Raw genomic sequence first — 18571 nt, 5'->3', positions numbered from 1 at the left:
TGAATGACTGAACAACAGAAAAATTATGATATTGCAAATATTTTAAAGTAGGGAATGGAGCTAGATTGGCCCAAGGCTCCTATTTTTAAATTATTTTAATTTTTAGGAAAAAACCTTAAACCACAGAAAATTACAAAGAATAAAGTATATAATACTCATAATTTCTAATTAACAAATGTTACTATTTTGTGAAATTTGTTTCAAATCCTCTTTCTCCATGCACCCCCACCCTGAACTTCATCTCCAGAAGCAATTGCTATTAAAAACTTGGTGTAGATTTTTCCAGTTCAGATTTATCCTGTTAGTGTATATGTATCTGTATATATACAGTGCACACCACTTATTATATTTTTCTAGTTGTGTTTTTGTAACGTGACATTTGGATTTTTAAATCCATGTTTATTAAGACCAAGACTATTACTTCCAACAGTTCTCTCCTCATAAAATTGCATCGTGTGGCAAATGGTGGCCAGTGTTAAAGGTTTGCAGCTCTTCTTGCCAGTTTCTCAGGGACTTATTTCTTCCAAAAGTAAGCAGTGTCTGAATTAAGTTACTTAACACTTTTTTTTTTTTTTTTTTTTTTTTTTTTTTGTGGTACACGGGCCTCTCACTGCTGTGGCCTCTTCCGTTAAGGAGCACAGGCTCTGGACGCTCAGGCCCAGCGGGCATGGCTCACGGGCCCAGCTGCTCCGCGGCACGTGGGATCTTCCTGGTCCAGGGCACGAACCCGTGTCCCCTGCATCGGCAGGCGGATTCTCAACCACTGCGCCACCAGGGAAGCCCCTACTTAACACTTTTGACTTTGGTGACAGTGTTGAGCGGTTAGTGTGAAGATCTTGTTTTTGAAAACTCATCAGTTGATGCCTCTAGAGACTGAAATCCCCGTGAAGTTGTTGTCTCCGTTGCAGGCCAACACATCCATCACACATTGAAAACAATGCTTGAAAGGCCCTTTGGTTGATGGCTCCATCCACTTTGGGAATATGTATTTTAGTGGTGAGATAGTCTCTGGTGTTGCTGAGACTGATTAGTTACAGCGTGGCTCACACCACCAACATAAAAGTGCTGATGGTAGAGTATTTCAGTTGTGATGACATAAGATTTTTTCCCCCCATTGGGCAAGCTTCTGCCTTCTATTCCTGAATTTCTTTTTGACTTTGAATTTATGTGACTCAACAACTCTCTGTAAGTCAACAGCTGGCAGATGCTAAATGTAATTAAAGCTTTACATGTATTTGTAACCTACGACGTGAGTTTGAAATGCAGGAAGCAAGGTGGGAAAGGAAGAAAAGGAAAACTCTTGACTCAGTTTCAATTATCCTCTCCCTGTTTAACGGATGCTAACAGGCACTAGGAAACTATGGTCTTGCTATTTTCTACAAGCTCAATTGCTGGATGCTTAACATGGTTTTAGACAAGTATCTAAATACTAACAGTAAACGGTGACGAAGCAGTTGATTTAAGGGAACTGATTTACAAACAAGAGTATATCATTAACATTTCTCCCCCAAATATTTGCAGTTACGAAGTAGACCCTGATTAGTCACTGAAGCAAAATATCTGCTATACATATGTTCACTTGGTGGTACACCGTGATCTATCCATCTCACTAGATGTCAGACTGTAGATGAGTTAATTAACTCTTGGGATCTAGAATAATTCTTCAGTGATGGGAAAGTCAAAATGTTTTCAAAACATCAAGTGCATGACGGAGACAGGGACCTTCATGAGTGCTGAGAATGCAAATGTCATATGCCTTTGTCAAAATTTCAGTTAATATTGGTAGCTTCTCTACTGACGTATCAAATCTTCTTTATATTACTTTGGGAAAGCAGGATATTACATTACATAATGGAATAAGCATTAAATATATCTAAATATACGCAGCTTAACTGGAAAAAGTATTTCATTTGTATAGTGGTAGAAAAAATTTGAAGATAGAATCATACCCATCGTTTTGTAGTTTTACACTTACTGGGTAACGTAATAGTAATATTCATGATAATAGCTAATATTTATTGACTACTTACTCTGTTCTACAATGTTCTACATTTATAAATATTTGTTCATCGACACAGTGACCTTTTGAGGCAAGTACTGCTGTAATTTCCTCCATTTTACAGGTGAGAAAATTGAAACATAGGAATATTAACTAGCATGATCAAAACAACAACAATATAGTCCTGAGAGTAAGTAAAAGAAATCTCTAAGCAGCTAAAACAAAACAAAATACGGACTAAAAAGGAGCTGAAGTCAGAAGTCTGAAGATTGAATTGCAGGCTAACAGTAGGCCTTTCATGAGGGCAAGCGTTGCTCTCAGAGAGCAATGGGAGATTGGACCTGAACTCAGAGCAAGAGGGAGGGCATGAAACTGAGATTCCTGCATTCAGCTGGAAATTGACAAGAGACATGTGGTGAATGGTATCACTTGGCCTGAAAGGAAGCAAATACACATTTTTCAGGAGGCAGGAATCCTCAATTTAGGCCCTTGTGATTTTTAAAAATAAAAATAAACCCATGTCAGCTAAAATTAAATCTAATTAAGTATGTAAGAAAACAGACCTGTATAATTAAGAGTGAGCAAATCAACGAACAACCAGTTTTGATCTTTAAAGTCCTAAAATGTTAGAATTTGTCAGATACATACTTTCAACTGTGTATAATATGCAAATTAGCAAGTACGATTATAATAGAAAAATGTAATAGAAACACTTAGAAAGCTATATAAATTTTATAAATGAAACACGTAATTGTTGAAATAAAAGGTTTAGTACATGCAGTAAATATGAGATCAGGCACAATTACAAAGAGAATTGGCCAAATGAAAAGAAAACCAGAGGAAATTGGCAAGAGATGGCACAGAAAGAAAAAATGTTAAAAATATAATAGAGACACTAGGAGAGAAGGATGGTCTTAGTTTAAATTAGTGATGACAGTAAAGAGCATGGGAGTGAGTTAATATTTAAGAGACAATGGCTGAGAATTTTTTAGAATAAATCATAAATTCACAGAAATTGGAGGAACAGCGTATATCAAGTAAGATTAGAACTCTAAATAGACTAATGTAACATACATATTGTAATCCCTAAAGCAGCCACTAAAAAAATTATGTTACGTGATAGCTTAAAAGCCAATAGAAAAATTAAAGTGGAATTTAAAAAACAATTATTAACCCAAGTGAAGGTAGAGAAGGAAATACAGAAAGGAACAACAGAAAAGGGACAAACAGGAAAAACAGCAAAATGGTGAACCTGAATCCAGCCGTATCAAAAATTACATTAATATAAATGAACCATCAGACCAATTAAAAGGAAAAGATTGTCTGAGTAGTTAAGTAGCAAGTTCCAAATATATGCTGTCTACAAGAGACACATTTTAAATACAAAGACACAGAACAGTTGAAAGCAAAGGAAGGAAATTAGACATATAATATGTTCACTGTTAACAGTAAGCTTAAGAAAGCTGAACAGTTTCGCATCAGGCAAAATACACTTTAAGACCACGAGTATTACCAGAGAAAAAGATGGATATTTGAAATTGATGAAAGGGTCAATTTGCCCTGGTGATAAAAAATTGTATGTGTCTAATAATATAGTTTCAAAAAGAAACCCATGAAGAAGAAAGGTGGCAGGGGAGCGGGGGAGCGGAATTGACAAAAGTAAATGGAGAAAGAAAAAATACATAATTAGTTACAGATTTAACCCTTTCCTCAGTAACCGATAGGACATCTAGACTAAAAATATCAGTAAGGATTTTTAATCCTTACTTTTAATCCACCATTTTTAATCATCTTGACCTTATAGACATTTATAGACCACTACATACAACTTTAGAATACACTGTATTTTTCAGTGGTACATTCAGCAACGTATACTGTATTCTGGCCTACAAAGTGAGTCTCAGTTAATTTCAAGAGGGAATCCTAGAGAATTTGTTCTCTGTCCACCAAGTACTTAAGTGAGAAATCATTAATAGTAAAGAAATCTAGACAAGTCCGAAATATGTGGAAATAAAACTACACACTTGCTTCGAAGAAGTACAAGAGAAATTAGAAAATATCTGGAATTGAATGATAATGAATGTACAATGTATCCAAATTTGTGAGATGCAGCTAAAGAGGGGAAGATGATAAGTTTGTATTTTTATTTAAGAAATAAAAATTGTTTTCAAATCAGTGATCTACATTTCTACCTCAAGAACCTAGAAAAGGAGGAGGAAATGAAACCCAAAATAAGTAGAGATAAATAATCAAGATAAGAGCAAAAATTAAAGAAATAGAAAAGAAATGAAAATATTAAAGCCAAAAATCGGTCCTCTGAAAAACTGATAAAATTGATAAAGCCATAGTTAGAATAATCAAGAAAAAAGAAAGGGAATACACAAATATCCCAAATCAAGGACATTGTCATAAACTGTGACAATTTAGATGAAATGGACAAATTCCTTGTAAAATATAATTAATATTAAAAAACATATATTATCTCAAAAATTTATTAGATATTATCTCAAAATAATATTATCTCAAAACTTTATTAGAAATAATCACTACATATTGATGATAAAGCTATAATTATTCTAAACATATATGTACCTATAATATAGCCTTAAATAGAGATAAAGCAAATATGGATAAAGCTATGGGGGAAAACACCCATCATAGTAGGAAATTTCATCATATAACTGTCAATTCTTGGTAAGACAATCAAATGGCAAATTAGTACCATGTAGAAAAATTGAACGCATGGTTAATAATTTTGTTTAATTGACATATAAAATCTTGCATTCAGTAATTAGAGAACATGTGTTCTTCTCAAATGCACATGAAATACGTATAAAAATTTAGCAGGCTATGAAGCAAATGTAAAAATTGTTCAAAAGTTTAGTAACATAAAAATGATGCTCTCTAGCCAAATACAATTAAATTAGAGATCAAAACCAGAAATGTATACAAAATATCCCAATACATTTGGAAATTTAATAAATAGGTTAATCAGGAACATGAAAATATTTAGATCTAAACAACAGTGAGAATGCTGTGAATCAAAACCTCTGAGATGCTGTGAAAGTGGTCGATAGAGAGAAATATATAGCCTAAAATGCATACAATAAAAAGGAAAAACGGCCGAATACTATGATGTAAGAAATCAAATTTTAAAGATATGGAAAAGATCAATAGAGTATACTCAAAGAAGGAAAGAGAAAAGGGATAATTTGTATACGTAAGTATAAATAAGCTAGAAAATATGTAGAGATAGTAGGTAGAATCAGAAAAGCAAAAATTTGTTTTTTTGAAAGACAAAAACCATTATTCAATGTCTGCTAAAACCAATCCAGTTAAAATAAAGCACAAAGAAATGATGTCAGGAATGAGAAAAAAAAAAAAAAAAGAAGACAGTATCCTATTGATACAAACCTAGCAGAAATTTGAAGGGACTTAAAAATATTTGGATAACTTGGTGCCAATCCATTTGAAGACATAGATGAAATGGGCACTTTCCTAGAAAAATGTATTGTTCCAAAATTTTCAAAATCAACTCAAGAAAAAGAAAAGAGCTAATAATTCTGTAATTTTTTTAAAAAAAGCAAAGTTTCTTAATTTGTAAGCTGATGATGATCATTATATTATGTACATTTGTTGTGTGATTACTATGTGGCAGGTAGTGTTCTAAGCACTTTTACCTGCCTTATCTAATTCAGTGCTCACAAGAATCTTATGAAGGCAGGTGCTATATTTACGTCTATTTTACAAATGAGTAAGTGGAGACTCATCAGAAGTAATTAATTCCGAGAATATATGGTCAACAAGTATTTTTAAAACAGACACTGGAACTCGCACTTTAACCCTAGGCCGTATACATAGTGACTATTTTACAGGGTTGCGGTCCTAATTAATTGGAAAACTGTATATAAAAGCATTTCGGACAGCGCCTGCCACATTCTGAAGTCCTCAGTAAAAGTAGGCTACTTACGTTCTCAAACTGAGAAGAGCTAGACCATTGGAGCTAACCCACTATTGTCCTTTGATTTCTTTATTTTTTCTAATTAATAAAAAAACTGGAGAAGCGGAGTCTCACAGGGTCAGATGACAGTACGCCTTTGTAATTCTCTTACATAGGATAACTGATTGGTATAGTTTTTAATACTGGAATGATTTTTAATCTTGTTGGAATTTTCATCAGCAGAAGAGAGTCTCCAGCTAGCTGGAGCATTTCCTTTCTATTTCTGAACTGGCAGTTGTTCAGCAGGATGCTTTGTTGTAGTCGCTTTTGGGTTTTCCAAGTCGGGCTTTGTTCAGGTTGGAATGTGTGAAAATGCCATATCAGAGGAGAATGCCACATTCACCTTTGGCTTTGAGGGGGTAAAGCTTACAGGAAAAACCTCAAATATTGGAAACTCTCCTCTCTTCACTAGCCTTTGGTGTTTCTTTGATTTGGAATGTGTTTATTAACATTGGAGTGATTCTAGTTACGAATTGGATAAGTTGTGACATGTCAGACAGAGATTCAGATAGAGACCAAAATAATTATTATACAAGCTTAGAAATACCAAAATATAAACATTTAGGTGCTCTACACAAAAGAAAATTTCGATTCTTAAGGTGTATTTTTGAAATATAAATATTGGACCTAAATTTTATGAATAATAATGCATGTACATCTACTCTGTAATTTTAAGCCACAGGATTTCTTGTGAACAGTTTTGTCAACATTTGGGAAACTATCTGAATGTGTAAAATCAGATGAACTTTAGAAGGGCATTAAGAGAGAGTTGATGTGAAGAATTTTAGAATACACAAGCATAAAATTTAGAATTCATAAGTAGTTCCTTCATTGGCTTTCAAAATTGTTACTATTGCATGTACAAATATGTAGATTTTAAATTTTTATGAAAATAATATTTTAGATAATGTTGGTAACTGATTTCGACTGAGTTTTTGGTGTAGCTTACACATCTTTAATTGCTCAAAATTTAAAGTATTGACATTCAATGTAAGATAATAATTTGGTGATACATTTTGATGAATCAAACCAAAAGTTATCTTTTATCTCTTATAATTTCGATATTTTTCTTGATAGGTTTCTATTTTGCAAAAGCTTATAGCATCTGATTAAATTCACTCTCTTTGATAAAGAGAACTATAACATTATAATTTGTGTTTTTTTCTTAAATATCTGCTAAAAAGTTTGGAGTGAGTATTCATTCCTGACTTTAACGTGTAGAGTCTAACATTTGCTTGAGAAAAGTGACCCATGTTTATTTACAAGAGATTCTCTTTGTCTTAGGATAAATGATCCTAGAAAAAAGGCCACTTCCAAAAGGAATCAGTGTTTAGAAAGAAGCAATATTTCATATTAAATAGTAAGAATAATTTATTGTGACTTTATCTTGAGAAAATAAGATTGATTATCAAGAGTATATTTTATTTTATGTTTAATACAATTTATTATTCCAAATGTGCTATAATTATTCAAAAGGATAAAGAATAACAATTTGTGTGGGGCATGATATGCATTTTATGGCACAATTGTATGACTGTACAACGTTACATCTTTCATTCCTAGTGGCGTTTTGCAGCATGATCACAGGGGGTCATATTTTGCAAAAAAATATTTGATGGATTCATTAATTTTCCAAAGGACCTCTCATTAACCTTTTATTTAAATAATTATCTTTCCTCATTCAAGTTGAGATTTTCCTGGTTCTTGGTATGATGAATGATTTTTTTATTGTATACTGGCTATTTGAAGTATTATGTTTTGAAAATCTGGATCTTACTTAAATCTTCTGTTTCAGCAGGCCTCCTCTGACACCAAGCCAGTGGGGAAAGTGGGACCCTGAGGCTTGACTGCCAGGTGGAGGTGGAAGTCCAGGCTCCTCACGTGACCCACTTTGACAAGGGCGGGAATTGGGGTGAAGTGGGGAGGGATGCCTCCTTGTTACTGGGCAGAGTTGGGTTTTCAGCCTCGCCACTGGGACCCTGCAGATACCAACCTGGTTGAGAGGGAGAGGGGCACCTCCTTAGAGTTCCCCATGAGTCCTCCAGTGGTGGTGAAACTAGATTTAACATTTATCCTCCTCTGACTTCAGCAGGGAGAGGGATGGGTACTTCAGTACCACTGTGTGTAGATGGAAGTCTAGAATCCCCTCATGGACTCCAGTGACACCTTTGCAGGGAATCAGGGAAAGCTCTTTGCCACTGGGTGACAGTGAAAGTTCCACCTCACCACTCAGTCTTCTTTGATTCCACCCTGGTGTGTTTGTGGAGGTGGGGAAGGACCCCTCATAAAAGTAGGCTTTACTTTGGGTTTATTTTATCTGCTTCCATTGGTATTTCCAATTTGCAGATTTCTCCAGCACCACGTCTGGGATATATGAGGCAAAAAGAAAACCCAGAGAACTCAGCTACGTTTTTCCTCAGGTCCCAGGACCCTAATAGATCTGTCTTCTTCTCATCCTCTTTTAGACTCATTTTATGTAGTTTTTGCATGTACTGTCCAGGGATTTTAGCTGTCCTTAGTGGGAAGTGTAGACAGACGTGGGAAATTTTATCTTAATCTAGAACCAGAAATCCATCATCTTTTGATCATGCCAACATTCATTTCTGTTTTCTGTTGTTAACAGCTTAATTCTGTTAAATCTTCATTATTTTATGTCCTTGATTACGATCCTAGTGTTTTTTAGCATCACTTTTATTGACTTCATGGATATCTGCATCTTCACAAGTTTTATAATTTAATCTCAGATTGGCACCGTATTACTTCCTGTTATCAGCAACTAATTGATGATATAGACATTAATACGGTGGTTGATATGAGAAGAGATACGAGTAGTAAGTGGGTGGGGATAGGTGGGGATTAATTTCGTAAGTGATCACTATTGACTAGTTTCATGTTATAGCAACTTCTGCTCTCCCGTGTGAAATTTCTTCTCTTAAACTCAGGGGACTCACATAGTAAACATTTAGATAATAAAAGTTTTCTGTATTGTACCCGCCCCCATTACTACGGTTAACTTTTATCTTCCTGCCCTCATAGTAAAAATCTGTTCAAATGCTGACATTTTCAGTGCTATTTGTATTCGCTGGTATTACCATGACATGATAATTCTGACTTAGCGACATATGTGCTTTTCCTACTTAAAGGTTATTTCAAAATGCTAGAAGTTGGGAAAAACTTAGAAAATAAAGCCAAGATCACAGTGCACTGACACATCCTTCCTTAGGATTTTTTCCCCCAAATAAAATTAGCTGGTCAAAGGATGACTCCTGATACCTGTTGCAAAATTTTTCTCTAAAAAAGTTTTGGAAAGGATCCGGGTCATACACTGAGATTACGACTTAAAAAAAAAAAAAGACAACTTAAAGCAAAAGAGACTTATCCATGGCGTTATTTTTAAAGACTTGCGTTCTGCTATCCTGATCACCTAACAGTTTTTAGACATTGCTGTTCTCTCAGTGTCAATATTTAGACATTGGTAACACCTTAAATTATAATAAAATTCCATGATATAAATATCATTGCTTTTGTGTAATCATTCATCTATCAAAATATTGACTCTGGCCTTGACAATGTAATATGGGGCCACATTAAGCAGTGTATTGGCAACAGCCATAAAACACTCGCCGGAGATGGAAGGAGTTGGAGACATCGTCCACACCCGCTTTAATTAGTGATCTAGCGAGGTTGGAGGCAGATAGAGGGTGAATATGTGTTCCATGAATGCTGCAGTATTGTGCCTCTTTTTATCCTCTGCAAGATAGTAAAGAAGGAGTGAAATGTTGACTGCTTTCCACTAGAAACCTTAGCTTGGAGAATCACACAGTGACTAGTTTCTCTCTTCTATTCAAAGCTGCCATGGAGCTTAATAAAGACATAATTATACAAGATGAATTAGAGCCAAATCAGTCTTCCATCAATGAGCAAAGTAAGTGTAAAGCAATAAGTTGACATAATATTAACATTCCCCTGTACTATTTACATGCTAAGCAAAGTGGTATAACATGAGGACTTCGTCTAAGCCAAAATACATGAAAAATGTTTGTCTGAAATAAATTCACATAGAGGAGTGCTTGGGAAACTGGGTATGGTAAGAGCAAATGGAAGGGGACGTGATAACTTCTCTGTGGAGTAAACTCCCAGTCCCTCATGTCTACCACTAGGTGAACATCTGGTGGGCACGCTGCGACAGGATGAAGGGTTGGAGCACCGGATGACCTTTCATGGCTCCCTGGCCCTTTTCTCTATAGTATTTATCACTGTATAGATTGTACTTTTTTATGTGATTCTTTGATTAATGCCCCTTTCCCGATTAGACTGTAAATGTCACAGACTGTATTTTTATACTTCTCACTGTTATATCTCCAAGGCCTAGCACAGCACTAGGAACAATAAATATTTGTTGAGTGATTTAATAAATGTTAGACCAGTCTTTCCTTTCTACTATGTCTATGGCTCTCCAGCTTCATATATTAAACCAGCAAATCTGGGAAAGACTTGGTCCAAAATCTGCCCCAGGTACTTAGAGTGAGGTTTCTCTTCTGTGAGTTTGTTGAGGAAAATAAGGTACCAAACTAGGAATTGTGGGGAGTGGGTAACATTGGGGAAGTGTGGTCCTAGTGGAAGATGAAGCTGAGGAGTTTAGAAGGGAATATTTTTGAAGAAACAATTCTGTTTTTAGAGGAAAGCCTGCCTTTCTATAAGTGTGAACTTATTTAACTTTTTCTGGTGAATTTGGTATAATACCTTCAATTTACAGTGTTTCTTGTTGACAGCTTCAGGTGTGTAAGCTTGAAGTTGAAGCTCTTGAAGTACACTTTTTTCTTTTCTAACATTGTGATTACTTGAAAAATGCATGCAAATTTTCACTGATTTATGAAGATCTCAAGTTTGTTTTAACAGAAAAGTATTTTTATTTCTTATCATCAAGTAAATGTCATAACCAAAGAAGGGGCACCGCATTTATTCCACAGTTCCCCATGCCCTAGGCTCCCTGTCTGTGACTTCTAATACCCAGATTGAAGAGCACGTGGGCTCCTCAGGAAGCTGAGGCTTCCTTTGCTCACAGGGCTATTTCTCTTTTCCTGAGGAGGTCTTTGAAGCTAGTCCCGGATAATGAGATGTGAGAAAACCATCAGGAAAGTTGCCTTAATACATACACACTCCATTTCACATGGAATCATAGAGCTCAAAATTCCCACATGTGGAATAAAAACATGTATGTTTTAGTTTGGGTTGTTTTCCTTTATTGGAGGAAAAGGAAGCAATATCCCTCATGACCCTCCAGAATGAATGTGAGCTCTGAAGACAAGATGGGAGAATGCTCATATGAAATGACTTTTTCCAATGACTGAAGAATGAGAAAAGCAACAATGGAGAGAAAAGTATTATAATATCAGATATATATGAACTCAATAACTTTAGTTTTATAGACTACTGAAACTGAAATATACATTTTAGTGTACAATTAGAAGACAATACCTAATTGCCAAGGACTCAAACTGAAACAGAATACATTGGGTAGAGAATTTCAGACAGCATCATGAAACTGTGCCCAGGGAATAAACACTTAGAACTGCACTGAGTGGTGGTGGAAACACCCCTCTTCCCTGGACAGTTAGTAGGAAATGACCCTGCCCCCCACAGAAATATTTGCTTGGGTTGGCTCTCCAATGAACAGGTTTCACTCTCCAGAAACAATTGTGTCAAGTATTGGATTTGATCCCATTTACACAGTGAAATAAGCTGTGGAAGTTCAGTGTGCAGTAGAGAAGGGAAAGGAAAGCCTCAGAATAAAAACACTTGTGCCTATCACAAATTAATATTATACTAGGTTAATATAAACAGTTATTTGGGGCTTTTTAAAAATAAAATCTGAGAAATGATATCATGAATATAGATGATCATAGTGTTAATTATATCATGAGTTTGGAGACATGAGTGGCTCTAATGTAATCAATATAGAGAGAGTGAGTAAGCCCATGGCTTTGGTGTTATTTAGAAGACTTTCTTCACTTACAGCATAAAAGTGCATTTCTTCATTACATTTATTTCATTGCCCATAAATTGGGTAAGAATTTAAAAATCAGATTTACATGTCAGTAAATACAGTGGACCACCTGAGCCCATCTAATATGCAGTGAGACCATAAAATGTCTTTTTAAGAAGCTGAATGTTAAAGCACACAGATAGATAAAGCATTCACTGTGCAAAAATGTTGCCCAATTGGTTTTTGATTGAGACCATTTGACGTTGCAGAGAGAGCGTAGGCTTGGGGTCTGCAGATGTAGAGGTGATTCGTGGATCTGCCACTTGCCCAGGTGTGACCTTGGAGACAGTATTTAGCTTCCCTGTAAAGTGGTTAACACCTAAACTGCTGTGCTTTTATGAGATTGAAATGAGATAAAACCTATTAGAGTACCTGGCCCCATGCCCAACACATGGTGGCGTAGACGTGTTCAATAAATGCCTATTCTCTTCTGCTTCCCTTCAAACCACAGGCCCACCCCTGCACTCCCCACATGTGCACACATTCACTGTCCTTGATAAAACCCACTTGTGGTTTTAAATTATATTAGCAAAAAGAAATTGATACCATTTAAAAACAATATCGTATGATATCACTTATATGTGGAATCTAATTAAAAATGATATAAATGAACTTATTTACAAAACAGAAACAGACTCACATATCTCGAAATCAAACTTATGGTTACCAAGGGGGAAACGTGGGGGGAAGTGATAAATTAGGAGATTGGGATTAATATATACACACTACTATATATAAAATGGATAACTAATAAGGACCTATTGTATAGCACAGGGAACTCTACTCAATACTCTGTAATGACCTATATGGGAAAAGAATCTGAAAAAGAATGGAGACATATATATATATATATATATATATATATATATATATATATATAAAAAACATATTCACTTGGCTGTACACCTAAAACTAATACAACATTGTAAGTCAACTATACTCCAATAACAATTAATTAAAAAACAAAATAAAAGTGGACTAACTCCATCTCTAGGATGCTCATTTAATTAACACCTTACCTATACTCACTTAAAAAAAAAAAAAGAACAAACTTGGGTGTATGTATTATCACATATAAAACACACAGTGATTCTGAGAGGAATTTAAGAGATTAATACCCAGATTTTACAGAAGAGAAAACTGGGGCTCAAGTTGTTAAGAGAGACTTGCCACAATGAGGCTTACCAGTGGAAAGCTAGGACTGGTCCCCAGGTCTCCTGGCCACCACTCCCATTTATTGGAGGATTAAGCTTCTTTGACATGAAGACAGACTGCTCAAGGATCAGATCCAGGTTTTACTACAGTCTAGATGTGTGACCTTGGGTAAGTCACTTAAATTCTCTGTTCCTCAGTTTCCTTATTGACAGAATGATTCCAGTAATGTTATCATCATCATAAAGTCGTTGTGAAAATTTTAAATGTAAATTAAAAGTTGCAGAATAAAAGATGCCTGGAGCAAAGCACGTGCTTGGTATATATTAGCTCCTCTTATAAATCCAGTGTTTTTATCAGCTACATGGTGCTACCTAGACAACAGTAAATACTTAAAAATTTTTCAAATAAAATCTGAGCATTCTGTTCTAGGATTAAAATTAATCTTAGACGTTTACTTTTTTGTTGCTCTTGTTCTCAAATATACCCCAGTATCCTAAATACTCTTGCTTAGCTGTATACTACAGCAAATCAGGTATATTTTTTGAACAGGAAAATGTCTGTCTGCTTTTTGTAAGAATAAATTTGAAGTTTGAAACCTTTTCACAAATTTTAATCGGTCTCTTTGTTGCTGTCACCCTAGGAACTAACTTCACCCTTGCAGAGCTGGGGATCTGTGAGCCCTCCCCGCACCGAAGCGGCTACTGTTCCGACATGGGGATCCTTCACCAGGGCTACTCTCTGAGCACAGGGTCTGACGCCGACTCCGATACAGAGGGAGGGATGTCTCCAGAACATGCCATCCGATTGTGGGGGAGAGGGATAAAATCCAGGCGCAGTTCCGGCCTGTCCAGTCGTGAAAACTCGGCCCTTACCTTGACTGATTCTGACAACGAAAATAAGTCAGATGATGAGAACGGTAGGCCTGCTTCTTAAATATTTTTTAATGTTCTGGGTACTGCACAATGTGGGGCTTGGGATGTTTTTGTGTTTTAATAAAGAGGCATATAAAAACCATTCATTTTCTTTTAAATCGACCTTGTCTACCCACGCTGAGCTGGGGGAAAATAAACCAGCAAACCTCAAACACACAAAAAATGAGGAGAGAATTTTAAAATCACATTTTGATGATAGCACACTCTTCAGGCATCGTCAGTTGGTCTTATTAGCAAGTAAATTGCATTGCAAAAGAAGCAACTTGATAAACTATGACCTATACCTAGAAAATGTCCTCTCTCCACAAGTTTCTAGGTCTTTGTATTGATTTCCTCTTCCCAGTAAATGGCAACCTGGGTTATTTTTTTTCATGAAGAACTCTTAAGAATCCTACCTTATCTTAGACTTTCATTTCCAGGCGGCAATGCCTCATATCCGTATTGGAGATCAAACTTGGAACAGATGCTCTGGAGTTTAATAATGACAAATAGGAAGAGACTTGTCTTCAAAAAAGTATTCTCGTCTATGTTTACTTTTCTCCTTGGTACCTATGTAGGTTCACGGCTTCCCACACCTTCTGTCACAAATCACTGTTTCTTTATCCATCAGCTTTGTGGATGTGTTTTAATGAAATTTTGAAAATTGAATGCTTCCGATCATTAAGCAGTAAATATAGGGAAGCCTAAGCAAGTCATTAAAGAGAGAAGGTGCTTATTTGTGGCTTTCTTAGGAACTCAGAACCGTGTTGAGTCCAAAACATTTTTTAAAAGATAAATTGCATTAGGTATGGTGGATTTATTGAGAAAACATCAGATGCTGTGTGGTTTGTTATGAATATATTGTGTGTTTGCTAAAAGAATTACCGTTAGAATGTTTACAAATAGATCAGTTAAGGAGGTTTCCATAAATAGTATAAACCTCTACTAGAGCAGCTCTAAGTATTTTCTTGCCTTTAAAAAATAAAAGAAAGAAATTGGCAGGCAGGCAGGCAGCTTGTTGTAAATACAAAAGCATAGCTAAATACCGTTTATTCTCCAAACCGTGTTGAAAACACATCATTTCCTGGGTAAGTCGCATATATTCTAAAAGATGTCACTGTGTTGCATTTAAATTTATGTTTAATTGTGAAATAATTTATTCTGCAGTGAGGACAAGGGGATGTGTCTTCCTCATGTCTCAGTTCAGGTAGCTAATCAAGGTGTCCTCTCAAGGAAAAATCTGCACTTGACTCCTTGTGAATTTTAACAGAATTCCGACACTTGGTACATTCAGCACTCTAAAGGTGCTTATTTGTTGGGAAATTACTTTCAGAAGTTTTCATAAAGGCATACATTGAATCCATTTACTGATGTACTTTTTCCACTTCAGTGTGTGTCAGGTACTATTTAAATGCAGGCACTTTGATTGCCTAATAAATAAAATCATTTGTAATCCAAGAACTTAGGGCATATCTTAAACAAGGTGTTTTAGCAAATGTTCCGTGGTTGGAATTCTCGCTGGTCTCATGGGCACCATCTATAAAGAATTATTTATACATATTCCTAGAATTCACACCCTTTCTTTTTTAAGCTGTATACATCTTAAAAACTCAATGAATAAGGGGAGGCTTCCAGAGAAGAAAAGGGAGCAAAAAGGCTTGCCTTGAATTTACCTACAACTGTTAGGGTTGAGGGGATTTTACAGGTAAAGATGTAAACCAACAGTAGTTGCTTTTTTCCAATATCATTTGAAACATATTCAAACAGTTTTCACCTTGCGGCACTCTGTATAAATCCCTGTGTACTGATAGGAAATAAACCCTTAGATACAGTGTGGCGATTTTTCCCTGTAATGCTAGTTCTAATACAATCAGAATTGCATAAAGAACTCAGATAATGTACTTAGAACCAGGAAGCCATTCTTTTGTTCCTGAATCTGGCAGAGCATGAAGGGGGGATTCTGAAGCCAGAGTTCAAGCTTAGGTGATAGATGGTTATTTAAAAATGTACAGATAGAATGTGTTTCCTTTTCTCTTTTTTAATTTTTTCAATATTTCACAGATTCCAAAGATGTATATGACGCATGCTCTGTTCTCCTTGGGGGCCAGAAATATAAACAAGAAATTGTACACGTCACATCATAAACTCCTCAACCAAATAAAAAGTGAGGTGTGAGCTACTCTGCAGCCTGAGGTGTTAACTTCAGTCAACTTCTTGCCCTTTCCTTTTGATAAATTCTATTTAGCTCCCCCCCCAAAAATCAATGCGTTTTCACCTCACTGGTTTTATGACGTTTGGGAATGTATTATCATATAGATTGACAGTTGCCCCACTGGTTCCACACCACAGCATGGACACTTACAAAGCCATCATTAATTTCTCACACTCGTACTCCGCCATGGCTTCCTCCGTAATAAACGCTCTGTCCTTCAGAACCAAATCAATAACCTTTTAGATATGCTTCTCTTGAAGAGGAAGTAACGAGAATCTATACTCTAAGAAAGAAGCCCTCCAATTCCATTTTAGATTTTAAGGATATGTGGCCATGGAATGAATCTTTTCTTTGGACCCCATGTATTTTTACTTCATTTTTATGGTGGGATCTTGGGGTACAGAGATTTTCACAGTGCCTATTTAAAATTGCCTTAAAAAATTCCTAGTGTGGTTTTGCTAAGCATAGGTAGCAAGTCAAGACATATCTCAAAAATCAACTTGGCTTTCTATAACCTAAAATATGGATCCAACCTTCAAACTCATGTAATAAAAATCCCTAACTGTCAACAGTTCTTCGTACATGCTGCTGTGACAAAAATGACCTACTAGTAACTAGGAACTTGAAAGTCCCATCACGCCAAACACACAGGTGAATTTGTCCTTCTCCCTTTTATTTTTTTTTTCCAAGTGTAGATTCTTCAAGGTTATCACCACGCACAGCTCTGCATCTTACACATACTCCATGGTCACCAAATTAATATTGTGCTCCCTTGGATTGCTTTAAATAGATAAAACTCTCGTGTTCAGGTTATTTTATCAGGTTATTTAACTCTATCTCTAAGCTAACGATGACTTAGCTAGAAATGGCAGTGAGAGTTGGAAACAGCGAGTCCAAGCTTTTGCAGCTGTGAAATTTAACTGCATCTATAGAAAGGGCTTTCCCGGTGACTCTAAATTAGAATCATTCCTTTTTTGGGTAGTAAATGTCCCACTTAAAATATGCCCTCTTCAAGGCCCTTTTTATCACCTGAGTTATGGAGGAAAAGGGGCAGCCACTAATACACAAGCATAACTAATTGCCTTCTTAAAAATGCGAAATAGCACATGCTGTAAAAAATCTGGTCTGCACACTCTTGACCCCCTTAGGCAGTTTCTTTACCTTGGGGACTTAAAAATATCCTTGAGATTTTTTTTTAGCATAATTCTAGTTTCAGTTATTTTATTGGAAATCCAGAAAGAAAAAAAAAGGAAAAGACAAAGAAAATAAGATTGGCTCTGGGATAGGAAGCCAGAAATTACAGAAAACAAAATCTGACCTTGGATGAAGCTTTAAGAAAAGTATCCTTCCTTTGCCCTGTTTGTTTCCACCCAAAGTAAATAAGGACAGCATTCATTTTCAGCTGTTGTCAACTGGGAAATTTATAATTCTCCTAATGTACTTTGAGGATGAAAATAGAAATGTTGGGTTAATTCCATTATATTACACCAAATACATTTATAAAGCAGGCTGGCTCTCGGCACCTAATGGATTTGTGTGAAGTGTGTTTGGGGAACCCAGGTGCTGTTAGATTGTGAGTCCTCTTGGAAGAGGTCTGTAGTGTTCCTCTCTCCTCAAGAGAACTCGAGTGCACCCAGGTATTCGTCGCAGGTTAATGGAGACATGGGGCATGAACTCAGATGGGAGACAGGCGTTCCCTTAGTACCAGGACACTGTCTGTAGATCGTTACCTCCAACTACATGGCCTTCATTTGTCCTAGGAGGTGAGTTTCATAAGTCTTCTTTCTTTCTCTTCAAAAAGCAGCTCCTCAGTAGATTTTACATTAGAGTATCCTGTAAGCAAACACACCGAAGACCTGCCAGTGGGTTTCTATTTCTGTCCCACTCTATTCCTCTTACATATTCTTAAATTTATTTTGTGTTTTATAATCCGCTCTACTCCTTTCTCCCCGCCCCCAAGCCACATGTAAAAATTACAGAGAGTGCCCGGAACAAATATAAAATCTTACTAACAGCACCAGACAGTGATAGCCAAGAACTCATAATTTTGCTCTTCACAAAAGCAAAAATGTTCAGAGTAGGAATAGTTAAAGAGGTAAGTACAAAATCATAAGGTAATAGTTGTACTTTTGATGTTGATATGTGGATGATTTCTTTTTCAGCCAGATTTTATGGGAAAAAACTTCCATGGTAGCTAAAGAAAATGTTGCCTCAATCCCTTAAAAATAAAACAAAAATCACACTTTAA

The 18571-nt window shown here is 36.0% G+C and overlaps 1 protein-coding gene across 1 annotated transcript in view; it reads left to right on the top strand.

The window, feature by feature from the left end:
- Positions 1–18571, top strand: part of TENM2 (teneurin transmembrane protein 2) — a gene marked incomplete at both ends in the record, with an annotated part of 1201679 nt that overhangs the window by 270704 nt on the left and 912404 nt on the right. Inside the window, 2 exons of the mRNA XM_082835729.1 lie at positions 9850–9924; positions 13841–14116. Coding sequence (XP_082691855.1) covers positions 9850–9924; positions 13841–14116 — 351 coding nt within the window. The remainder of the gene's footprint in view (positions 1–9849; positions 9925–13840; positions 14117–18571) is intronic.

Source organism: Leucopleurus acutus (genome assembly GCF_964270905.1).
Source record: "Leucopleurus acutus genome assembly, chromosome: 3".
NCBI lineage: Eukaryota > Metazoa > Chordata > Mammalia > Artiodactyla > Delphinidae > Leucopleurus > Leucopleurus acutus.
The sequence above is the reverse complement of the archived record's forward strand: the minus strand, read 5'-3'. Positions and strand labels throughout refer to the sequence as shown.